At 40.9% G+C, this 25,055-nt stretch overlaps 1 protein-coding gene across 1 annotated transcript; it reads right to left on the reverse strand.

The window, feature by feature from the left end:
- Nucleotides 1-196: 196 nt before the first annotated feature.
- On the reverse strand, nt 197-24,626 carry LOC108896035 (glutamate receptor 1-like). The gene is made up of 3 exons (XM_018695051.1): nt 24,212-24,626; nt 19,444-19,578; nt 197-500 (listed from the first exon to the last, which is right to left on the reverse strand). Exons 1-3 carry the CDS (start codon nt 24,327-24,329, stop codon nt 211-213), a joined length of 543 nt encoding a protein of 180 aa, XP_018550567.1. The 5' UTR covers nt 24,330-24,626; the 3' UTR covers nt 197-210.
- Between the last annotated feature and the right edge of the window lie 429 nt (nt 24,627-25,055).

A 25,055-nucleotide genomic window follows, 5' to 3' on the forward strand; every position in this document is an offset into this window, starting at 1 on the left:
GAAAAACAGACCAGAAAACCAGTTTAAACTCCGCGCCACTCACACACCACCACCACCACTCACACTCACAGTCACCGGAAACGGAAACGGAGAGGAGAGGAGAGGAGAGGAGAGGAGAGGAGAGAGGAGAGAGGAGAGGAGAGAGGAGAGAGGAGAGAGGAGGTAAACTGCAGTGATGAGTTATGATGTGATTGAATCAGTCTCCATGTTTCATGTGTGAGTAAAAACATCAGACAGGTGTTTCACTGAGCGCTGCTCACCTGAGTCGGAGCTGTACATGTAGACGAACCTGGTCCAGTAGAAGTGGTCCAGCAGGGCCATGAGGGGCTCCTGGAGCTGGGGCCGCAGCTGCAGCACAAACTGGTTGTTGGTGTGGACGGGGAAGGACGGCGTGACGAAGCAGACGTGAAGAGAGCCACAGAAAGACATCAGCATGTTGACGGTCCGCCGGTCATACAGGCCCATGATGGCATACACACCCTTAGAGAACTGGGAGCAGACTGGGAGGAGCAGGAGGAGGAGGAGGAGGAGCAGGAGGAGGAGGAGCAGGAGGAGGAGCAGGAGGAGCAGGAGGAGCAGGAGGAGGAGGAGCAGGAGGAGCAGGAGGAGGAGGAGGAGCAGGAGGAGCAGGAGGAGGAGGAGCATCGTTAAAACAGAGTCACTGTTTCATCAGTTTTTTATTTTACCCCTTTTTCTGGTCGATGTTTGATTTTATTCTACTGTTTCAAACCGTGCTGTAAAGTGTCTTTATGTCGTCATCTTTCTTTTCTTGAAGAATTTTGTGTTTTATAAAAAGCATGTTGCAAAACTGCAAACTTTGTGTTCTGGGTGAAAGTATTCATGACAAAAACAACATTTCAAAACAATAAATGGACATGTGAATTAACGGCACACACACCTTAATAACCGTAAGTTACATCGCCATCTACTGGTCTGGCGTAGTACTGCGTTTTCAATCATTTTCACAGATCTGTGTGAAAGAAGATGGTTTTTCCAACGCTGCTTGCTCAAAGGGTCAAGACGCCACTGACAGGCCACCAAGATTAACAACATACAGGACAAAGGTTTAGCTGTTTTTAGACACTTTAATGCAGAAAAGTCACCTTTAAACCAACAGGCACTTCCCTGACATGCCTGTGATCTCTGAATGTGTTAAACCCGTCATTTGTCACGCACGTTTACTGTTTTATCTGCTTTTGTCTGTATTTTTTAATCTGTATGCGACATAGAACAGTTTGTTAATAAGCTAAGAGATAATAAAGTGCTCTTATCTTCATGGTAGACAGACATAATTTCTGCTGCCGACTTATCTGCTGCTGTGTGGCTGATAAAAGTGCAGTTTCCTGTTTCACACAAAAGGCTTCCATGTGGTAAATCTCTGTACACACATGGCTATAATCAAATTACTCTTCACGCAAAGCTCCTTCACAGTCAGGGATTAAGTCTTAAGACAAAATAATACTCACTGCTGAAGCACCACGAGTCATTCTGTAAATCACTGTCTTATTTTATGGTCCTCTGGGCACAATCGGATTTAGACTGTATAAAAACATGTCCATAGTATCTGTGTCATCGCCCAGAAAATCCTCATTTGGACAAAGTGAAGCTGAGGAGGAATGAGACGGCTGAGTATGATTGGCTGAGACACCTGTCAATCAAACAAACACCCCGAAAACATGGCCTCCTTTGAGCTTTAATGTTTTCTTAATGAAACACAGCACAAATAACAAGCCTGAGCGTCATCACAGCTGTCGTACTTGTCTGTTCAGGTAAAAACTAAAGTCCTGAGAGTGACGCTACAAATAAACTCAGTGTCAGTAAAACCAAGGGGATCAGAAAACATTTAGAATCGTATCTAAACCGTAAACTGCCCAAAATTAAAAGCTTTCATCATCACAAATACACTGTGGATTTCATTCTGCCTTTCAGAGAGTATGACATCTTCTGTACAAAACTGAGCAACGTGTCGCAATCTTCTGATCACCTCTACCTTTCCTTTAGCAAATACCTGACCACTTATATCTAACATACATCGTACAAGCGCTATTAGCATTGAATGCTATTAGCACCAAATGCTATTAGCATCAAACGCTATTTCCATCAAGTGCTATTTACACAGCAGCTGACAAGTTTTACACCCACTTGCACCAGAATCAGCTGAAACTCTTTCATAACTCAAATGTATGAAATAACAAAACCAGAGAATTATCAGCTGGATCTGGAGTTCTGCTCATTGTTGATCGGTCCAAAGCCACAACTTTGGTTCACTATCACTACCAGCTGGTGAACATAATGAATCATCGTGTTGCTCTGTAGCTGCTGGACGTGGAAATAAACAGCTGTTTGTAAATATGTTCACTGTATCAAACTAAAACTTCTGCTTGTTTCTGCAGGTTTAAAATCAAACTGTTGATGTAACATTTAATCCATTCAAATCCAGTCTGGGTCAAACCTTATTTCAGCCTAATGTTGGATGAACAACAAACCCTGTATCAATAAATCAGTGTTAGATCAGCCCCACACTGTATGTGTTGACAGCCGTCCTCATCTACTCTCAGTGTGCGTCCTTGTTACAGCTTCAGTTCCCTGTGGCCACAGCTAACAACATGCTAACAACAAGCCCGGTCCCTCTGAGCAGGCCGGCACTGGAAATAACTATTCCCTCTGGGGCTGTGCTATCATGCTAACAATAGATGCTTGCTCTCAGGCGGATGCTATCATGCTAACGAGGTATCTGTCCCTTAGCATTTACGCTGCTGTCCCACTGGGACGTCAGGCCGCTCCTTCATCAAAGAGGGTCAGGCAGCGTCAGATGCTGTGAGCCTTGGGAATCTTTGTAGTTATTTGTGTTTGGGTCAACAACATCATGACGAGGGTCCAGATGCACAAACTGCAGCATGAACAAATGAAGTGATTAATAATTTATGTTATTAACACATGAACTGTCGTCCTCCTGTAATCAGTGAGCTGCTTAATGTTTTCCTGCAGAAAACGTATCATGGTCCTGTTGATGTTTGTTTAATGTCTTTGTGATAATGTTTCTGTGGGTTCAAATTAAGGTCAAAAGGAATCTTAGCCTCTGTAAATCTGTAAAAATAAATCTGCATGAGAAAGTCAAGTTTGTACATGTGTAGGAAAGGATTTGTAAAAATTAAGTAAAAAACGTTTGAATAAGTCACATAATTTGTGATCTGTGTACTGACTTTTTGGATTTAAAATGTCAGCACAACATCATTTTATCCTTTCAGACGTTAGTGCTGAAGTTTGACATAATTAGTGTTTGAATTCTTGAGTTATGACCAAAAAAAGGTCACCTCGAGGCGTTCCTGAGATATCACAAGACATTGAACACTATCATCTGGTCCTTTTAAAACACCAATACAATGAAAATAATTAAATCAAATATAATAAGAAGCACCTGTGCAGGTGGAGTACCTGGTGCATCTGATTAATGTCAGTAATCAATACAGAATCTAACTTCCTGTCCCCAACACTGATGTTTAAACCTGATTCTGTCCTGATACCGACTGCCTCTTTAACCATCAATATTAACAAAGACAAATGTTCGACAAGGACGTAACATCGCAGAGACCGAGCTGACCTCGCCTCGTACCCACTGAGGGTCCTCCAGTCAGACATCTCGCTCCTCACCACCTGAGGCTTTTAGACAGAGCTTTATTTAAACACAGCCCAGAGACGACGACGACAAGCGCCACGGGGCCCACAGCTGAGACCACGTCTACCCACAGAGCTGTTCATCCTCCTGACACATCCGTCCATCTATCCATACTCTGCAACAAACAACAACCACCCTGATGTTTGGAGAGAGAGAGAAAAGAAAGGGGGTAACTGTGTCGACGTCTATTAACCAGAGGCTTTCCCCGTCATCATCCGACCCGCAGCTCGACTTCCTCCACTGCAGAAGACGAGACAGGACGGCCCCAGAGACACACATCCGACGATCAGGTCACTGTTTCACTCCGTCGTCGTTCTGCGTTCCCGTCACTCGGGTCGCTCGTCGCTGTCCCAGAAAAGACGTCCAGTCGGGTCAGACGCAGAATGCGCTGCAAATCCCGGCACCAAACGCTCAATGGTGACATTTATATTTGCTGTTTTGTTTTATCTGAGGTGACGTGCACTGAGAGCAGTGGGGGGAGATTAAGCTTGAAGTCTGTGAGCGCTGACATTACAAGCAGCCAAAAATGGGAAGGTCAAAGGTCGCAGACTGTAGACAACACAGAGGAGCAGGCCGAGCCTCTGGTTCCTCTAATACTCTCCTTTTCTCACAGTGAATTCACATTTTAAGAGTTTCTCTTTGGGAAGTCATGGTGGCCTCATAAGTCTCTAAACCTCAATGATTCAATGAATCATTTTTCTTGATACAAGGGAAGAAATCTGACCTGCTCATGTACGACAGGCGATTGGTAAGTTAGTGACCCAGGGTAGAAGGAGAGGAGTTAAACAGCTCATTACCTGGGCAAACAGTTTGAAGTTAATAACCTTTGTGGTTTTTCTGTTTCAGGTCGTTGAAAATTGAAAGTCTGCTCTGTCTGGGAAAATCTACGACATCAGCCTTCGTGCAGTCATCCTCTAAATGTGGATTCAAACACATCAAACACCCTCAAACTATGACCTCTTCCCTCAGTTTGAGAAAATGGTCACAACAGCCATAACATCATCGTCACCGCCAAAATGGCGACCACTAAGCTCCTTCTTAGACAGTGCTGATCAATGTTTATGTTAGGGTTAGGGTTAGTTGCAGAAAATGGCTGTGACAGGTCGACAGCTCGAAACGTTAAGTGCAAGAGAAGCTCCTACAAGCGCTGAAAGCCTCTGTAAAATCATAGATGACCCAACGTCGATTCCAAACGTCCGAAAGTCAAAGTCAGAGCAAATTATCTGTCGACAGTGGCTCTACTGGCTAGCCCTAGTCCTGTCCTCCATATATAGCTATATAGACGACCAACTTGAAGGTTTTTCCACCATGATCTTCGTGGCTGTAGCGATGCATCGCCACTAGATTTAAGACTCTGGTTTAAAACGGAGCAAAAAAAGTCCAAATATTTGATTCTAGTTTCTGAAATGAGAGGATTTCTTTGTGTGAGAGGTCGACAATCGGACCGTCACTCAGGAGGATATGGTTTTTCATCCCACCTCCCAGAGAGCTGAATGGCACCAAGCACCCGTCTCAACCTCAGGCTCTAATTAATGTGTTTAGTAGAGATGCTGAATAATAGATTAAATGGCTGCCGTCCTCAGGGTGATACACACTAATATAATGCACACATCCACACAGTGATTCACACACACACACATCGAGTCTAAAGTCATTTAGGCAACTGCTGCCTCCCGGGCATCAATGCAATAATCTCCTGCTGAGAATTGCAGCTCTGACACACACATTGAAACACACACACAGGGAGATATGGAGGCTTCCCCGACTGTCGCAGGTTTGAATATCATCTGTCTGAACCTGGTCTCTGCTGCCTTCATGTCTACATTTACATTTCAGTTGTCCGCAGAGATTCACACGCTCCAGAGCTGCACAAAACCACCACGCATTTATTTTACAGTAGAGGAAGAAACATGAGCGAGATCCACCTTTTTATCTGCAGACAAAAGTGTCGTCAACATAAACATCGACAAAACTATCGCCTATCCGTTCATGGACAAGGCGGCTCGTGAGACATCGACACATTAGCTGCATGTTGGGAGTAAAAATGAGGAAAACTGATGTTAAAGCTCCTGAAACAGGAAGTTTTAGAAGAATCATAACAGATAGAGACCGACTGGACTTTTGATGGTGTTAATGATATCGATATTTGGGCATTTAAAATTCTAATAAGGATATATCAGCCAGGTTTTTTTAACATAAAAACATAACATAAATAAATAATCCTGATAGAATTCCTTTTGTTTTTACTGTTTTTAACTGTGTTACAAAGTGAGCAGTGTCTGGCAAGAGAATTTCCTTTGGGATTAGTTCTATCTTATCTTGAAAAAATAAAATGTTTCATTAGAAATACAATTAGAAATGAGATTTCTCAGTTTACACAACCTACAGCAAGCCAGCATCTGTTTGTGTCTTCTCAATAAAAATCAAACCACATCAGGACCATGATTCTTATCTCCTACAACTCAGAATTTGAATTTTATAACAACTCGAGAGGCATACTCTTCAAAAAGTGCAAACATTGGACACTATTTATATTTAATAACTTACTAGTAAGCTTTGCAAGATGAAGTATTATGTTAACATTTTGTACTCCATCACCCAGAGACTCCAGCACTAGTGAGCAAGCTGACCAATTCTGATTAGGCAAAGAAAATAACTCTGCACCTGGACAGAGTTTTGGATAGTGATGAGTTCCCCTGAGACTAGTTATGTGTGCCCACAATGTACATAAAGTTAGTAACAACTCAACAAAAAACTCTCCTAACCAGTGGACTTCTCTTGGACTGTACTCTCCCTCCCCATTCATCAGAGTTGATCAAGTGCCACAGTCTGTCATTGATTGTTACAGATGATTGCTGTAGTTAAAACGAGGATTTTTGTTCAGGAAGAGTCTTTTACTCTGCAACACTCTGTCGGTGAGTCAGCTCATCAGAACTCAACTCTGACGAGATCTGAACGGACAGCTAACTCGTAATGATACCCCGACTTTCCCCAGACTCACTGAAATGAAGTGAAGTCATCGGCTGTTACTGGGATCGCTACCTGCTGGGATCATCTGTGCGCTAGATCTAAAGATAAACCCAAAATTTACTGCTTCAGTTCCGACCAACTGGTTTTCCACCAACATCTGGTGGACAACCAAAACTTGGCCACAGTCACCCTGACATTACAGCTGGTTCAAACCATTAATAAATCCTTAAGAGAATCTAAGAAGAACCAATCAATAAAAAGAACCAACAATATAAACTCCTCCTTCCTTGACTGTTGGGTCAGTAGGACTGGCTGATGCTCACTGTGTGTAATTATATCCAGACCTACTGCCCTACTTCAGCTGAAGCTTGTTCTTGATGCAGATAAGACCAAACTTGTTTACTGGCTCTAGGAAGAGACCACAAAATACCCCTTCATTGGTGGAGAAGAGGTGGTTAAAACATTTAATGATCAGACCTTTAATCAAAAACATATTGACTTTGAGACGAGGGAACAGGAAATGCTAACATGCTAACATGCTAACTTACTTCCTGGTTTTAGGATCATTCCTGCTCCACTCTATTAGCGAGTGATTTCCTGAGACTGCCACCACAGTGATCCTTGACCTTTGACTAGCAAAATCTAATCAATTCATCTTTGAGTCCAGGTGAACCTTTGAATAATAAACATCTCAGAATGAATCAAATGAGTCGACAAACATGACCAATTATGCTTGAAGCAGGATTTAAAGAAGTGTTTCATGGGGTTTTTGTTTGTGGGCCACTGCCGATGGTCCTGACCTGACCTCTGACCTCTAACCTCACTGAGTTTCAAACTGTCGATTCAAATCTCACGACTCAGCTGCTAGGATCCAACAATTAACAGTTTCCTGTGTTTTAAACAACAAGAAAGATTTTCTGCCACAGACTGTGGATTAAAACAAAAAGAAACACAACTCGACTAAAAACCCTGCAGTTTATTTCCTCTCTTTTTTTTGTTATCTTCAATTCACCCTCTCCTGGCATCTGATACTGCCTCTGTTTGTCGGACATGAAACTGAGGATTAAGATTATTAATTAAAGATAATCCCTTTCTCTCTGCTGCTGGCCCTCGTATCTCAACACTGGCTCTTTTCTCTTCTTCCTTTTTTTTGTCATTTGCCAAATTGTGTTGTTGAAGATAAACGTCTTTCCGGGTGATACACGCAGTGCTCTTTATTTCCAACGCTGCACTTTATCCTCATTTCACATTTGAGGCGTTCAACTGAGCGTGAAACTACAAGTGAGTCCTCAAGGGCGAAATGTCACCAGTAACCCAAATCACCCCCCCCTCTCTCTGTCTCCCTTCCTCTCTTTCCACCGGGCTTCCCGCCTAAACGTCTCCAACATGATGCATTCTTTATTTTTTATTTTTCAACACCAATAAATAATAAATAACACAAACTGTGGAGCGCAGGGCAGTCGTGTCGTATCCGTCTGTCGCCTCAATCTGTACGCTCCTGATAAGGGAAGTCCTGGCAGTGAGACAGAGGAGAAACACCATTTAATTTCCCCTCCTCTTCCTCCTCCTCGTCTTCGTCTGAACCCTTGGGAGGGCGGTGAGTTAAAATGTTGGTTAGCTGGCTCTCATGCAACTGCTGCTCAGTGCTTACAGTTTATATTTAATGTGGAAACTTAAAGGCTTGATGATGCAGGGGAGGAGGTTAACAAATCACACCCATCTGAAGAATTCTTAATTTTAAATTCTCAGCTGTTTTTTTTTCTGCAGCAGAGTTTTCACTTCCTTTATTCGCAGCCTCATGGAAGAGTCAGAACTTGTCATGTTCTGTTATTTTCTGGCTGCTCAGAAATGCCTTCATTTGGCAAGTGAGTGGTACTAAACATGTTCGAGGAGTTTTATGTAATTTTAGTCCATTAGAGGTGTAAAGCAAAGCCACTAACTGTATATGTGTGGGTCACAATAATATTTGGTGTTCTGCACCTAACTGTTCCTTACTGCCAATAACCTTAAACAAAATAACATCATGTTATGTTGCATCCAAAAGTTCAAACCAAGGTTTTTGTTACATTTAATCTGTTTAGTTCGGTTATAAAGTCGCAATTTTGTGATCACACCAGGGATGTAACGGCATCGATACCACAAGAACAAAAGTGTCTCAATATCATCATGGACCTGGACACAATAGGTCTTTTGGGCAAAACTATAATTTTGTTCCAGCCACAGTGGAGTAGAGCAGAAATGAGAACTACAGAGACCATTGTCCAATGCATACCCATCATCCTTTGCGCTCACTCCCTCTTCAAATCTGAACCGAACCATGGTTCAGTCTGATCCAGACCCTTTTTGGATCGGACAAAATATTGGTCCTTCAGTCTGGCCCGTGGTCCAGGGCACCTTTCACACCTGATATTTTGGTTCAGACTAAAAAGGTCAGTGTGAAAGCACCCTACATTAAACCTTTGACAGTAAAGTAATTTGATCATAATGCATTATTGTTCCATAAAAAAAGGTAAATTAGCAGGTGAAAATAAAGTTCAAATATCTGAAATGTCTGTGAGAAAGATAAAGACAAACGTGATCTGAAAAGCTTCCTTGGTCTATTTGCATGCACTTTAAAGATGGCGTCTAACTTCAGCTGCTCAGTTTCCTGCTGATTATGAGGTATAAATAGCAGCTGTGGAACATCTGTCAGTCTTTATCCTTCTCTTCACAGCTAATCTGAGTTTGTAAATTACATGTATGGTGATTTAGTATTTCATTACAGTCACTTAATTACACTACAGCCTGATCATGGACCCATTTAACAGCACTCATTACCAGAGATTCTATTTCTAGTAATTCTGTCCTCTAGACCTTAAAAAAACTGTGACGTAACCTGGGACACTCTGCCCCCTCTGAGGCAACGTCATGGTCGCTGTGCACCCCCACAAACCTCCCACCCCTGGCATATAAATACAGCAGTCAACTGTCAACAGTGAGGACAGTGTGTATGGAAAGGCTGAGGGCGGCAGTGGCAGAAATATCTCTACTACTTGTAAGCTAGTAGTTTACAAGGTTGATTTGTTTTAAATTATTAAGGTCAATAAAAAAAGAAGCTTCAGGTCGAGCGACTGAAATGTGAGAGTACGATTCTATGAATTCTATAAAACTGTCAGATGGTCTATCTTGGTATTAAAACAGCTTAATGATCTGCACATTTTTAAGTGACATAAGTCATGAGTATTGGGAGAGACAGAAGTCCTAATATCTATAGATGGAGTTAATATTGACAGTATGTTGTGTATAAATCAAATTTAAGTGGAGGAGGTACTCTCAGATGAGATGAATCTTAAACAGACTCTTGAGGACAGAGACGATCCTGCTCTGATAGGATTTGGGAGCTTGTTTATCCACCAGGGAACCACAAACCAGAACAGTCTGGACTAAGAATGGAAACTGGGTGCTCTATCACAGTGTGATTTACACTAGATTTGACTCCTTGCAACTCCTCTTTTGCAAAATGAAATTCAAGATGAAGGATTGTTGTTTTCAAGATCCAGCATGAGCCTCAGTCCACTAAGAGTGGTGAGCTACTTCAAAGGGCATGGTGGCCAATTATGGATGAGGCAGGACTTTTGCTCGTTACAGGTGTTTGATATAGTCTCTGAACTTTTTGATCGCACCTCGTATGTGTCGTCAAAACTAGAAGTAGTTTGATGAGACAAAACAAAACAACACTGCTGCGCACCTCATTTACACAGATTATTTTCAAATTAAAATCCGAAGGAGTTCTGTTCTCCCTCTGGTCAACTCCATGTCTAGACACTTCAGCCTTGTTTAAATCCACAATCCTGTAGGTGAGCAGTGTAACAGAGCGAGTTAACAGCCTGAAAAATTACCTTAACGAAAAAAGAGAGAGAAATTTTCATTTTCTGTGCTCTGAGGACTTTCCTCCATTACATTCAACTTTGCTGATGGATGGATTTTCTGCTGCTCAGCACAAATCCATTACTTCACACTGGTAAAAAATAATAATAATAAAAAATGGTCCCTTCCTGTATTTCTAATGTGCAGCAGGGTGTGAGTTCATGAAGCCATCAGCAGAGCCTGAGTCTGTTAACATGGGGTCACACTCAGGTTAGAGCTCCATTCAAAACCCTGTTACATGCTCTATTAGACTGAGATGTTCGCTCTACCTCCCCGTCTCTCTCTCTTTTTCTGCCTCTCTCGATTCAATTCATTTCACTTCTATTCAGTCCACCTCCATTCAATTCAGTCTGATTTGCTGGCGTGAATGCGACATCGTGTCGTTTTGCCAAAGCGCCTGACTCCATTTGGACTCCTCCATAATAGGATGTTTTTATTATTGCAGCAACACATTCATTAAGATTCAGACTCCCCCTTCTCTCTCTCTCTGTCCTACAGCTCCTGACCTCTGTCCTTAAATCTCAATCAGCCACCAGATTCATCCTAGAACTGAGGCTGAAACTCTCGTCTCAAAAGTATCACATAAACTCAGAATGTTAGGTAATAAACCCAGAGTAAACAACAGCACTGGTGCTAAATGTGCATAAATAAATAAAGGAGGGGAAAAATAAACAGCGTACTAATGCAGGGTTTGCAAAGTATTAACAGGAGAAAACACTGAGTCAAAGAAAAACGAAGGCGCAACGTGGAAAGGCAATATCAAGAGCATGAAATATATGCAAATGAGAATAATCTCATGAACAAATGAAGACGTAAGCAAAGTGGAACTGCTGGTAAATATGAGAAAATTAGAGAATGGGGGAGATGGGAAATAAAAAACTGTCCAGAGAGAGGCACAGAAATCCTCCGAGGGTTCAGTCCTCCAATAAAAACAGAAACAGTCTGACAGATGTGAGACTCATCGCAGGTTAGTCACTGACTGACTGACTGACTGACTGCTGCCCAGACAGGCAGCTGCCTCTGCATTATTACTGTGTGTCATTCAATATAATGAAGATGACACAAACAGGCAGAACAGGAGCACAACTGTCTCCAGTGTGCAATTCACTTCTGACTGTGAGTTATTATTCTGCACTTAGGACCGAGTGTGAAAGTACATTTGATTCTCAAATAAAAAACAGAAGCTTCAGTCAAACTCTGACTCTGCAGCTCTGAAAATACCAAGAAATAAAAAGTGAAATAATTCAGCAGCTGTTCGACGGATCGCTGTGAAATTATGAACAAATGCCCAATTAACTGATTAATAGATCAGTCATTGGTCATTTTTGTACCAAGTATGGTTATAACCTCAGGGTTGTTTGCCTCTGCTAACCAGTCCAGCTGCAGCTAACCAGCATGTTAATTTTTACCTTATGGCCAAGACATGTTTTGCAAGATCACCGTGACCTTAACCTTTGACCCATCGTCAAGTCCAAGTGAACGTTTGTACCAAATTTGAAGAAATTCCCTCAAGGCGTTACTGAGGTATCACGTTTACAAGAATGGGACAGTCTCAAACCGAGTTAGCTGCAGTGCTACATTCATGCTCCCCTCAGGACGTAATAACTTTGGAGATCCTCTGATGTTCCATCTAGTGCCACCATCAGGTCTCATCTCAGTTAACGCTAACATGCTAACATAAAATGGTGACAATGGTAAACAACATACCCGCTACATATTAGCATGTTGAATTTAGCATTTAGCTCAAACCACCACTGTGACTGAGTGTACAGCATCACAGAGCTGCTAACAGGACTCCAGACTCCAGTGAGAAAATAAAATAAAATAAAAGTAAAAACACCAAATGTTTGCTTGCTAGCTTTTTATGCTTCTTATGCTTATGCACACTCAAAAAAAACATAACAGCATGAACACGAACTCTTGCACAAGAAGCTTTACATAGATAAAAGTTATCTGAATATAAATATAATGATGTAGAAACACTTTATTTTTTAAACTCTACCTTCAGCCCTGATTGTAAAATGAAATGAAAATATTGTTTCACATCTGACAGTAAACACCAGCGCTACATTACAAACCCTAACATATGTTTTTCTCTCTGCGGTGACGGCAGATGTTGTTGACGTTGTGTTGCTGTGCAGAGTCACAGTTGCAAGCTGCAGAGACGCAGCTGCAGGTTTTTCCATAAAGCTCACAGCTTATATCATTCATATAATCGTTCGTGTGCACAAATCCTCCCGTGGTGCTCGGCTGCTCTCCCACCAACATCACCCTCTACCCCCCCACCCCACCCCCCGACCCCACCCCCCGCACAGATGCACCCTACTGTCTTTACTGTACGCACTGTGAATGTACAGGAGGAGGACGAACAGAACTCGTCAGTGAACACATCATAGACAACGTTAAACTTGAGGTATAAAGTTTCGGACCTGCTCTTTATGTTGAGGCCTCATAAACGTCAGATTCATATAACAAGTAGCTCAAGTCTTTAATAAACCAGACTGATCCTTCCAACAGGAGGTGAGTCCTGATTCTGACTCTGGCTGCTCCAGGTTATTTTTTTCTAAACCAGACGTGAACAGAGTCTGAATGATGGAGCTGATCCCACCTGCCCTCTGGATACTGCTGACAAACCTCCCTCTCTCTTTCTCTGTCTTCTGTGAAGCTACTTGTCTTCATTTCTCCTTCTGTCTTCAGGTCTTTCTCATTTAGCTTCTCCTCTACAGAAGATTGCGATTTCTTTGACCCGCGTCACAATTTAAATTGAGATTATAATGAAAAATGGTCCAGGTTTACTACATATCACTTGGGTCTACACAATTCAGTTACACGAAAATTAGAAATCTGAAGTAAAACATCAACTGTCACAGGTTCTCCATCCTCCATTTTGTGAATCTGATGTTTTATTAAATTTCAGCCTTTTTTTTCAGTGTTTCAAGTCATTAACTCACAGAAAACTTTGGGGAAATGCCACATTATTTAATAATGTAAGTCGATTTTAACACTGCAAGCAACAACTGTTTTCATTATCACTACATTTGACTGTTTTTAAATTTACTAAATGTATTTATTATCAGAGAAAACAGAGAAACTGGCAAATATTCATTTTTCAGAAGCTCAGATTAATCAATTATTGAAATTGTTACCAGTTCAATTTCTTTAAATTTTTCAAGCTCTAGAATACTGGCTGGTTTCTGGGGGTCAACAGGGGGCCAACAACAACTTTTTGACCTGGAGGTTTATCAGGATCAAAAATGATCAATTTACTTTCACATAAGTCAGAGCAAAGCATGAAATCCTCACGGGTGAGAAGCTGGATAGTGACTGAACAGGCTGATTGATTATCAGAATAGTTGCAGATTAATTTTCTGTCGATGGACCCATCTATTAATCAACTAATTGTTTCAGCATTTTATGCATCTTCTTACTGCAACACACAGGTTTTAATATCTGTCTGACAACCTGACTGATACTTTTAACATTTCCTGTCTTATCAAATTAAGGCAGAAAGAAACAACCCTAAAAATAAAACAAACTGGTTTCTTTGATTGAGTATAAATAATAAAGACGCTGATATATAGAAAGCACTTTCTGTTTTATCTTTAGAAATTGAATATCTTTAGCTCTTGGATTGTCAGCCAGACAAAAACAACCCTGAAGATATGGCGTTGGCGGAACACCTCTGAGAAATAATTATTTTATCTCAGACACTGTTAATGATGTAAGACAAATATAATATCTTTTAATTTGTGAACATGTCATGAGCGGCAACAATTAGTCAATTAATTGATTAGTAATTATAAATAAAAGGTATGGGCAGAAATTGTCCAGAATGTGATTGTTTCTTCTCTTCTCAAATGTGAGAATCAGTCACATTTCTCAGTCATATGTTAAAATAAATCTAAATTTTGGCTTTTTAACTGTTGGTTGGACAAAACAAGACATTTCATGACGTCATGTGAATCTTATAAACCAAAAGATTCTTTGATTAATCGAGAAAATATCTTGTAAGTTGCAGTCCTAACCATGTGTTCCAGCCTATTTGCCTCTCTTGTTTTCTTGTTCTCACTATGACACTCCCTCCCTCCCTCTTCCTCTCTCTCTCTGTTGTTTTCTCTCTGGTCTGTTGTTGTGTGAAATGTAAAACAGACTGAGCTCTGCCTCCTGTGAGACAGACTCCACAGTCGGAGCTGAGCAGCATGGCTGCATCTTTTCAACGCGCTCTGAGGTAGAAAAACAAATATTTCTCTGAGAGCAGAGCCTCGGTCCTCAGAGCTGCTGCATCTGACACTTCAGCGTTTTATACAAACAACTCAGGCCGAGCTCAGTCATTTTATCAGGAATTAGTCTCAGTGACGACGAGGTGCAGGAACGTGACGACTGGCAACAACAGTGAACATGAAACCACGGGAAAAATAAATAACACACTGTCATCAGTGTACAGAAAGGCAACACATTAAAGGGAAGACCTGGCTCAAGGCGTATTAACACACCTAAAGAGGGTTCTAGAGATCCTTTACGAGATTCTAGTGGTTATGCAGGAGGTTCTTAAGATCGGTTAGGAGGTTTTACTGGTTGATGGGAAGGATCATTTGGAGGTGTTAGTGGTCCTATAAGAGGATCTAACAATCCTTTAGGAGGTTTCTAGTGGACCTGTAGGAGGCTCTAATAGTCATTGAGAATATTTAGAAAGTTTAAGCAGCCTGAGTTCAAGGGGTTGTCTTGTGGACAGTGAAGAGGTTCTACCAGCCCTTTAGGAGGTTCTAGTGGCCGTTGAGGAGGTTGTACAATAGGTGTCTCTTGGAGGTTGTAGTGGTCCATTACGAGGTCCTGGTTTCTAGTGGGCTTTTAGGAGATTCAGGGGTTCTCTATGTGGTTTAACATCTACAGGAGATTTTACAGTGATGTGTTAGACAGGATTCCCCACCACCATCAGCAAAACACCAAATGAGGTAATGTCTTTTGAAAGAACGCTGTTCATCCCTCCTGCAGAGTTAAATACACTTTTTTTTTTTTATCTGTATGTTACGGTATCACATGTTAACATTCAAGCCAATTTAATATGAGTTGTTTAATTAGTCTGATTAATCATATTTAACTACCCTGGATTCTCCTGAAGCTCCAGTTCAGTGCGTCACATTAATCTTATCACTCATATTATTGTTGCCCAGAGGAAAATCCTGCAGCTCACAACTCCATTTTCCTTTCCTCCTGAGAAACGTTTTTATTTTGAGATTATCAAATCTAATCTGTTTCTCCTGAGCCCAAAGACACAATATATAAAGAGCTGATATCAACACATACGTTGTCCGAGCTTTAAATAAAAGTAAGATAATTATTTGTGTCTATGATATGTTCCCCCTGATGCCATGTATAATCTCTACATTGTACAGATGTTTTGTCTCATTTAGAAATCTTACTCTGGTGTCCACCAAACTTCAGCCAGATTTTCCTCACAAAGAGGTAAATGTGTAAAATACAGTGGTGTCTGTGAGTATCAACCTCTAATGTCTGATCAGGGAGTTTCACCATGCCGGGTTAAACCTCCTGAACACTCCTTCCTCCAGTATAAAGACTCTGCTCAGACCAAATCAAAGGTTTAGATTCTGTCAGATGAGATCAAGACCTCCTCTGTGGGACTCTACACATGTATAAAGCATCACTCAGCGAAAACACTTGTTACCGCACTTGTTGATTAAAAAAAAACACTGAAATGTTGATGAGTTTCAAAACATCAACAACGAGCACATTTTGGGATTTGGCTGCGCTGTTGGGCAGTAAAACTAAACCTGAGAAGCATCGTTAAGGAAGGTCTGATCTCAGAATGGCACTAAAACCTTTATAATATGCAGAAAAAATGTAGTTTTCATCTTGAAGATGCAGAGCAGGACTGAACTGAGGGTGAGGTTTATATTCTGCAATTAAAACTTTTAAGGATGATTCCACAATACTTTTGAATTCGACTGATTTAAATATGATGACTTTAAGACTGTTAGATTAAAAGAGAGACAACATGATGTAGAATGGGTTAATTAATCCCACATAAGAAGACTCCGACTCTGAGTATTAACACAGAGAATTAGCAGGAGTGTTTGTTTAATGTGAAAGTGCAATAAAAATGTTTTGTCTTTAAAATAAATGAATACTCACATTATCATTTTGGCCATATTCTTACAGCCCAAGTATGAACAACAGTACTGTTTGGTATAACCTTTTATAGTACTGCTAATAAATGTTAAACTGTCAAATTAAAGTGTGACCGGGTTGGTTTAGTTAGGCTGAATAAAACCAGCTGTTAACCTCCAGAGGAATTCACTTGAAAGAGCTGCTCATACTAAGTCTTGCAGAAACTATAAATGAAAAGCAAACTATGAAAAATCTGAATAATTAATACATTTCAGGAGAGTTCTTTTTGGTGTTGGGGAGACTTTGAGTAATGACCTCAGTATTTCTATAATCCTGACTACAGCCCTGTGTGGCAGCAAGTGCCTTTAAATAGCCGACATCAGATTAAGACAGCTGCTCGTGTCTGTAGCTGAACTGAAGGTCATTATATCTGTGGATTTAAATCCAGGTGTAATAAGGCCGCCTGGTAAATTCAGCGTTTTGGGCTGAACAAAACAAGGTCAGCACATTGTTCTCTAAACCTACTGTACTGCACTGAACGTTCCCCGGAGCCGGAGTCCATTTAGTGCTGAGCTCCCTCCAGTCTTACATCCATTTACTGCTGCCGTCTGCTCTTTTAAAGCCGGCCTCCATTTACTCCTATTTTCCCCCCTAAATCCCCAAGTCTGCTGAATGAAGTCTGGGTGATGGAGGAGTGATGCACTGACCCGTGATGGTGAGTACAGTGGACAGCGAGGCTACGCCTTCACAACCCTGCAGGACACTCAGAGACAGGCAGCTCAGAGTCCAACGTTACACTGACAACACAGTGGTTACTGTAGATAACCACCAAACCAAAACTAAACATTCACCACCCACTGAATCAATCTATATAATCTACGAATGATCTGAACCATAAACAGCTCTGATCCTGCAGCTTCTGCACTCACACAAAACCTTAAAACTGACCCATCAAACCAGTCATCAGGCTCAGAAAACTGCCTGGAAGATGCTATTTGCACACAGGTACATGTTAAATACTGCATGTGTTTAAGTACTGTCTGTGTATTTTACAGGGCTAATGTTGTGAGGGTTTATTTTAAACCAAACCATCATCTTTTCCTAAATCGAAGTAGCCACCGAATATAATAAGAAAACTGAGGATCATACATCAATGTCAAGTATAAAAATACGTCAATATCAATTTCTAGAAGCAGGAAACAGCAAATGTTTGGCTTTTTTCTTAGAAATGACTAAAATTATTATTTGATTATCAAAATACTTGAGTGTCAAGAGTAAAAGTCACAAAGTGCTTCACAGTATAAAATAAATACATGAAAAGATGTGAATAGATACAGCAATGAATCAATATAAGCCTGCCTTAAGCTTCTTCAATCATCAACAGTGTCTATGGATCTTAAAGTTCCACAACTTGGGAGCCACAACCTCGAAAGCAGAGTCTCCTGTGGTCCTGGACCAAGGCACAACCAGCGGGCCTTGGTCAGAAGACCTCAAAGACCTGCTGGTTACGTATGGATGTAAAAGTTCACTGATATGAGGAGGTGTCTGAGCATGAAGAGCCCTGAGAGTGATCACCAAAACCTTAGATTGAACCCTGAACTTTATGGGGAGCAGGTGTAAAGAGGACAGAACTGATGTCACATGGTTTTTAGAGGAGCTGGTGAGAAGCCCAGCAGTGTCCTGGACTGTTTGTAGGCGATCCAGAGATGTTTTACTCAGGCAGAGTAGCAAAGCAAAATAGAAAAGCAAAATCATTACAGCTCCAGACACATCATCATCATCATCATCATCATCACCATGAAGACAAAGGTGAAGTCCAACATGAGTCCATCCCAGGAGAATAATGTGACAAAATATAAGGTTTTCTGGAAAAGTTCCGAGCGTCAAGATGCCAAAAAACATGTGCAGGTGTTTTCTACAAGCATCATAATCCAGCTTTGACAAGTGGATAAATAAGGCAAACACTGCAACACAGCATCATCAGCAGGTCACCACTATCGCTGATGAAGCTAAGTTAGGAAGAGTCGCTAAACTAAACTAGCCTAACAGTTTGTGACCAATCGATCATGTTTGGACCAAAATAGTCACATGATACACGCAGCTGGACAACAATAAAACAGGTTTAATGTTTAATATTTACAAAACAAACAGCTTAACAAAAGTCTGGCTGTAATCACAGTTCAGTCTTCCTGTATTGCGATACTTGTGGGTGTTCGTATCTTGGTTTCAGAATCTTTACAGTTTTGTCTGAAGGCGACGTGTTTGCAGTGAATAAATTATTCTAGTGACAGCACTGTCGAAGCAGTGTCTGACATAATACCACACACAACCACCGAGGATGTCATAACAAAATGAAACTGGGAGAAAGTAGGTCCAGGAAGTCTGAGAAAACTGCCTGTACAAACACTCTGCTCGCTCCTCTTTAATATCTATGAAACACCATTATGCACAGTGTCCTCAGCGTGTCTGTCTGCTGAACAGGTTCTGTGCTGTGGCTTTATCAGAGCCTGTCTGAAGGAAAAACTGGAAACGCTGAGACTGAACCACACAATGAAATGTGCTGTAAAACCAGAACCAGGAGCCGCTTGTCAAATCACAACCTCTGCAGAGCTGCAGAGTCTAAATTAATTCTCTCTGGGTTCAACTCTTTCTCTTTAAAGTCAGAAAATATCACTTGAATGTTTGGATCAATCATAATTCATGGAAAGTTATTCTTCATGTGCTTGAGATTTCAAAATAAAAGTGTCAGAATGTCTTGAACTTACAGGCGTAGGTCATGGCGAAGCTGCTCCCTGTGTCCACCATGTCCACCTGTGGCACCAGTTTGGGGACGTCCTGGTGCTGAGCCAGGGCGAAACGAAACACCTCATACTCATGGGAGCCAGTGGGGAAAAGGCCTCCTGGTTAAAAAACAGAGAACAAAGTGGGATTTATTTCCTGTCCGAAAGAACAACAGGACAAAGAAAGAACAAAATAAGTGCTTGCAGCGTCTGAGAAGTAAATATAGAACATTAGCAGGAATGAGTCTGAAAACCAGGAAGTCAGTTAGCATGTTAGCATGTTAGCACTTCCTGTTGTCAGTGTGTTTCTGGTTAAATGTCTGAAATAAGGTCTGTGGTTTTAACACAAGCTCAAGACATTTTCAGGTTTTATTCTCCAACATAAAATGGGTCAGTAAATCCCCCACTCCTGATGTTTGAAGCTATTGGTCATGTGATAGACTGGGATCAACTCCAGTCCCCCTGTGACCCATAACAACAGTAGTATAGATAATGGACAGATGGATGGATGGACGACCCATGAAGACCTCTGATACACAGTGGAACCAGTGTGTTGAAGTCTTTACTTTCCTTGCGATTTTTAGGTCACTGTTGGTGCTTTACCGAACTTTTAAGGAGAAAGTTTAAAACATTTGTTCAGAGTTTGCATCAAACCACAGGCTGAGTTTCCCATTGTCACCGGCTGTAATGAGTGTCTGGTTTTGCAGTAATTGCTGTTAAAAGCCTCTTTTCTCAGCTCTCATTCTGCCTCTTTTCCCAACACTCACACTCTCAACATAATGGTTTTTATAGGGTCACAGGGAAATTATGTGAACACTTAAACTGACTGCCCCTCTTGTCTTCTCTGTGGTACATTACTGCGTTGACTGTACAGAGAGTCTCTCTGGTGTTTACAGCCACTAAATTCAAATATTAAAATGAACCTTCACTGGCTTTTTGTACAGGAGCTGTCACGACTCTTTGTTCTTAACGGCTGAGAAAACAGCACAATAAACTGAAAGCCTCAGATCCTCCCTGATCCTCTTTATGTTGCTTTTAAGTACGAAAATGGATGCGTCCATTTCAAATGATGTAACCATCACATGCTGCCACTACTGTGTCCTTTACATTGGTGTGGATGCTAAGCAATATGTCCACTAGAGGGCAGCTCGGAGCCAAATGTTTCTGATGACAATAAACATGGCGATGGTGGAGGAAGCCATAATAAAGTGGAGGGAAAACTGGAGGCAGCGCTGAGGTCTGTGAGGTCATGAAATGCATCGTGACACAAGGACAAAGAATTCCTTTCATGAACTGAACAATAAAAAATCTCACGTCTTGCTTGAGCTATTGGCTACACTGCCCCCTAGAGCTCCAGTGGTACTGCGCCAACAGAAGGCTCTGACTGTAAATCTGAAACAGTATTTCTAACAGTCTTTATACCCTTCCTGTTGATCTAGTCCAGATTTGACACGTCTGGGTGTAGTAGTTTTTCATCTAGACCTGGTCTGATGTGGTCTGGATTGCAAAAAAAAAAAAAAAAAGCTATGAAGCCACCAGAGTTCACAAACAGAACAAAGGTTTCACAAATCTGAAACTGTTTTAACACTTTACATACTAGTCCAAATCTGACTAGTCAAGACCAGATTTGATGAGTCTACTCAACACTATAGTAGACCTGGTTCTATGCGGTCTGGCATTATTTTGTGTGTTTTTAAAAATTAGTATAAAAGGTGGAGCTCCTTAAAGTAACTAGTAACTAAAGCTGTCAGATAAATGTAATGGAGTAAAAGAATCTTTCTTGTTATTAGACTGTTCAGGTAGACAAGTACAAGTACCTCAAAATTATACTTCAATTGATGTAAAAAACTGCATTAAAGTGAACAGGAATACAACATGCAGGTTAAAATGACTGTAAACAAAATGGTTATAGAAAGTGATAGAAAACTGGGTTTAAAAATGTTCCTGTGTCTCAGTGGTGAAGCTCATAATCGTCATTTATTCACTGTTTTGAGATTTATTTTGAAGGTAAAACAGCTTATTTTACCTGAGCTCACTGAAAACTGCCCACACAACAATATGAGGATGCTATTAGAATAATGTATAATTTATTCATCAGAGATTTAAAGGCTGGAAACAGCTCATCTGCTCTGACAGAAGGACTCAATTATTCAATAAACACATCCAGAAAAAAACGATGTTACTGACTGTTAATGCTGATGTTCGGTGGTTGGTATTCAGGCTGCAGGTGTGAAACTCAGGTTAGTTCAGCACCAAAGAACCTGAGAGGAAACTGCAGCGAGTCCGGACCAGTGGCCCGATGAATCATATTATAACTTCATTTTTGGGGAGAGTCACGCACTCTGAAACCTCTTTACAGCTGCCGGATCCACATAGAGTGTGACCGAACCAGATGCTGAGGGAAAACTCATCTGGTGAGAGTCAGTTCAGACGGAAACGTGCTGAGATTATTGATACCGAACACAGAAAATATGATTGATTGATTTGTTTATGAGACCATTTTATACAGCAACAACCGAGACGACCACGTTAAAAAATAAAAAAAATCAAAAGGAGAACGTCAAGTGATTCAATTTCCACAACGGGGACAAGGATACAAGTACAGTACTTAAGTACAGCAGTGAGGTACTTGTACTGTACTTGAGTATTTCTATTTTTGGCTGCTTCACACTTCTAGACCACTTCAGTTCAGAGGAAAATACTGCACTGCAGGTACTTTGCAGGTTCAGATTTTACACACAAAACATAATAAAACAACACATTGTCATAAATTAAACTACACATCAGGATATAAAATTGTTCATGAAGGTCAGATACATGACAGCAGTTTACATCACAGTCGCAAAATCTCGAAAAACTACTCACTTCTAAACCTTTTTGTTCATTTTGGTATTTTGGTATAACTTCAATATAAATACATGTAAATCTTGATTCATATGTTGTTTTATTCAGACCTGATGTAAAAGAAATATGCAACTCAGTGGTGGAAGAAGAATTCAGATGTTTCACTTAAGTAAAAGAAGAAATACTCTGTTACAGGTGAGTAAAAGTACAAAAATATCATCAGAATATACTTAAAGTATCACAAGTAAAAGTACTTATTATCCAGGAGGGCCCATTTTTCAGTAATCACTTTAATGTTGTCGCTGGGCACATTGATCAATAAACTCTTCTCTTTAATCTATAAATAATATTTGTTCGTTATATTTGTTATTAATCTGAATCTGCAGAGTAACTAAAGTTAAAGTGAAGTAGTGGAGTAAAAAGTAACATCTGCCTTTGAATGAGAAGTAGAAGTATGAAACAGCATAAAATGAAAATGAGTACAGTGCCTGAGTAAATATACTCAGTTACTTTCCACCACATGTTTATGTGTTTTTATTTCTTGTTTCGCTGCCTCGTGTTCAGAAACCTGAGGAGAAAAAGCTCGGGTGTAGTAAAAGTATCAGTTAGTACGTGGAGGCTGCAGATCCCGACAGGAGGGAGGATCCCAGAGGAAACATGATAGGAACCATTAAACACACTTTCCCAAGACACTGAAGGGAATTACTGCCATAGCTGCTACTGAGCACCTTTACAACACAACAAGAATATTAAAGGAAAACTGAGTCAAAGAAGCACACTGCCTCAATAAGAACAAAAGCCAATCATTTCAAATTAATCTGTAACTATATTGATAACTGATTAATCATTTCAATCACTTTTAAAGCCCAAAATTCTGTTTTTCCATCTTCTCAAATGTGACGGTTTTCTTTGTCATACACAACATTAAATGAAATATCTTAAAAGTTGTGGACTGTTTTCCTTTGGGCTCTGACAAACTGTGAATGCCATTTTTTCAGTATTTCATGACATTTCGATCGATTAAGCAAGAAAATGATTACCAGAACGACTGACAATGAAAATTATCATTGGTTGCAGCCTCATGTAAAATAATTCATTAGCAGGCATGTATTACAGGAATATAATAAGACACAACAGTAGGCTAACAGTAGCAAATCCTATTATGTACATGCAGTCAGCAGATACAGGAGGAAGTACACACAAGCACAATTTTACTCAATATATGGAATTATTTGTATCATACAGATCAAAATCAGTATCTAAAAACATGTTACCAGCCGATTACTATATGCTACAACACACCTTCAACCACATGACTCTGTCCGTGGTGCTGAATCCTAAAAAACAATATCACTGTTTAGTTTACAGCACCTGAACGCACCTTTATTACAATGAGAATATTGCACTTCAGTTGTTTATGTTGTGGGAATATTTCAGTGCAACAGACACAAAATACTGTAAGTCACAACATGAATATATGAATACTAACATACTGTAAGTCACTGAGGGAATCCCGGCTGCAGGCGTTATTACAGTGCTGACTGAGGCTATATGAACAAATGTAATGTAAGTCACATCAGGAATATTCTAGCAATATGCTGGATTATTATAGGAACCAGTTTTAGGAGTGAATGACTTTTACAGGCGCTGATGTTGAAGCATTAGGCTTCCACAAATCAACATATAGTGAGACGTGATTAAATATGCTGTGCGTCATTATATGAATCCATTTGGTTAATTGCTGGGTGTAATATGACGCGCCTACTTTGTAAATATAGATGTATACATATATGCTTTGCAGACACCGCAGGTATAAAATCTTGACAGAAAATAAAATCGGACCGGGTCCTCCAGCTGGTCCCGGAGCGCGCCCGGGCGCCGGCACCCCCTCAGCCCGCCGCTCACTCACCTATGTTGATGTTACTTGGGAAACTTGTGCCGCTGCAGAGCCCGATCAGCAGCAGCGGCGGCAGCAGGAGGTGGCGGAGGAGGAGAACCGTGGGGACCGGGAAGCTCTGCAGCCGCATGTTTCCTCCAGCAGCAGCACCGGAACGACCGGGGTAATCCCATTCACACCGGGGCCGGTACAGATCCACTTCAGGCCGGCCGCAGACTCACACATCCACCGGCAGTCTGCCTCAGTCAGCCCTCTCTCTGTGTCTCTCTGAGTCTTCCCCTCTATCAAACATCCATAGTTGAAGCGCAGAGCTCTGCTGCCGCGTCGACTCTGAGTGTCAGAGTGTTTGTTCACTGTTTCTGTACCCCACTCCCTCCCTCTCCCTCCCTCCCTCTGGTCAGTTGGAATGAGCTTTACCGACACGCAAAACACCAAAATGTCCCGGCAACGAATAATGAATAAGGAGCAATAACACAAACTGATGACACAGTCCTGTGGTCCGTATAAACAACTCACAAGTACATAAATTACATGATGAAAATGACCACTGGAGCAAAGTAACTGAGTACGTTTACTCAAGTTACTGTTAAAAATACAATCTGGAAGCGCTTTTCCTTTTAAAGCTACATTATTCCTCATCTTCAGCAGATCCCAGAGGAAAATACTGAACTTGTTTGCTAGTTCCTCTAAGAGTTTAAATAAATAATAAGTTTATTAAATACAGTTTATTACTGAGGATTAAATGCAACCCCTCCCATTAATCACAACAAGTCCTCCAACCTAAACGACCATAAAGGTCGTTTGTTCCTGCCCGTCATATACGACCCAGAAGAGCGTACCGCTTCGTCGTCATGGT

Source organism: Lates calcarifer, linkage group LG20 (assembly GCF_001640805.2).
Source record: "Lates calcarifer isolate ASB-BC8 linkage group LG20, TLL_Latcal_v3, whole genome shotgun sequence".
Taxonomy (NCBI): Eukaryota; Metazoa; Chordata; class Actinopteri; family Centropomidae; genus Lates; species Lates calcarifer.

Bases quoted from the DNA above. Each gene is read 5' to 3' on its own strand.
- LOC108896035 (XM_018695051.1), bottom strand. From the start codon at position 24,329: ATGCGGCTGCAGAGCTTCCCGGTCCCCACGGTTCTCCTCCTCCGCCAC. The intron at 19,579-24,211 runs GTGAGTGAGCGG...TTTTTTAACCAG, and splicing joins CCCAAGTAACATCAACATAG to GAGGCCTTTTCCCCACTGGC. The intron at 501-19,443 runs GTAAGTTCAAGA...TGCTCCTCCCAG, and splicing joins CTTCGCCATGACCTACGCCT to TCTGCTCCCAGTTCTCTAAG.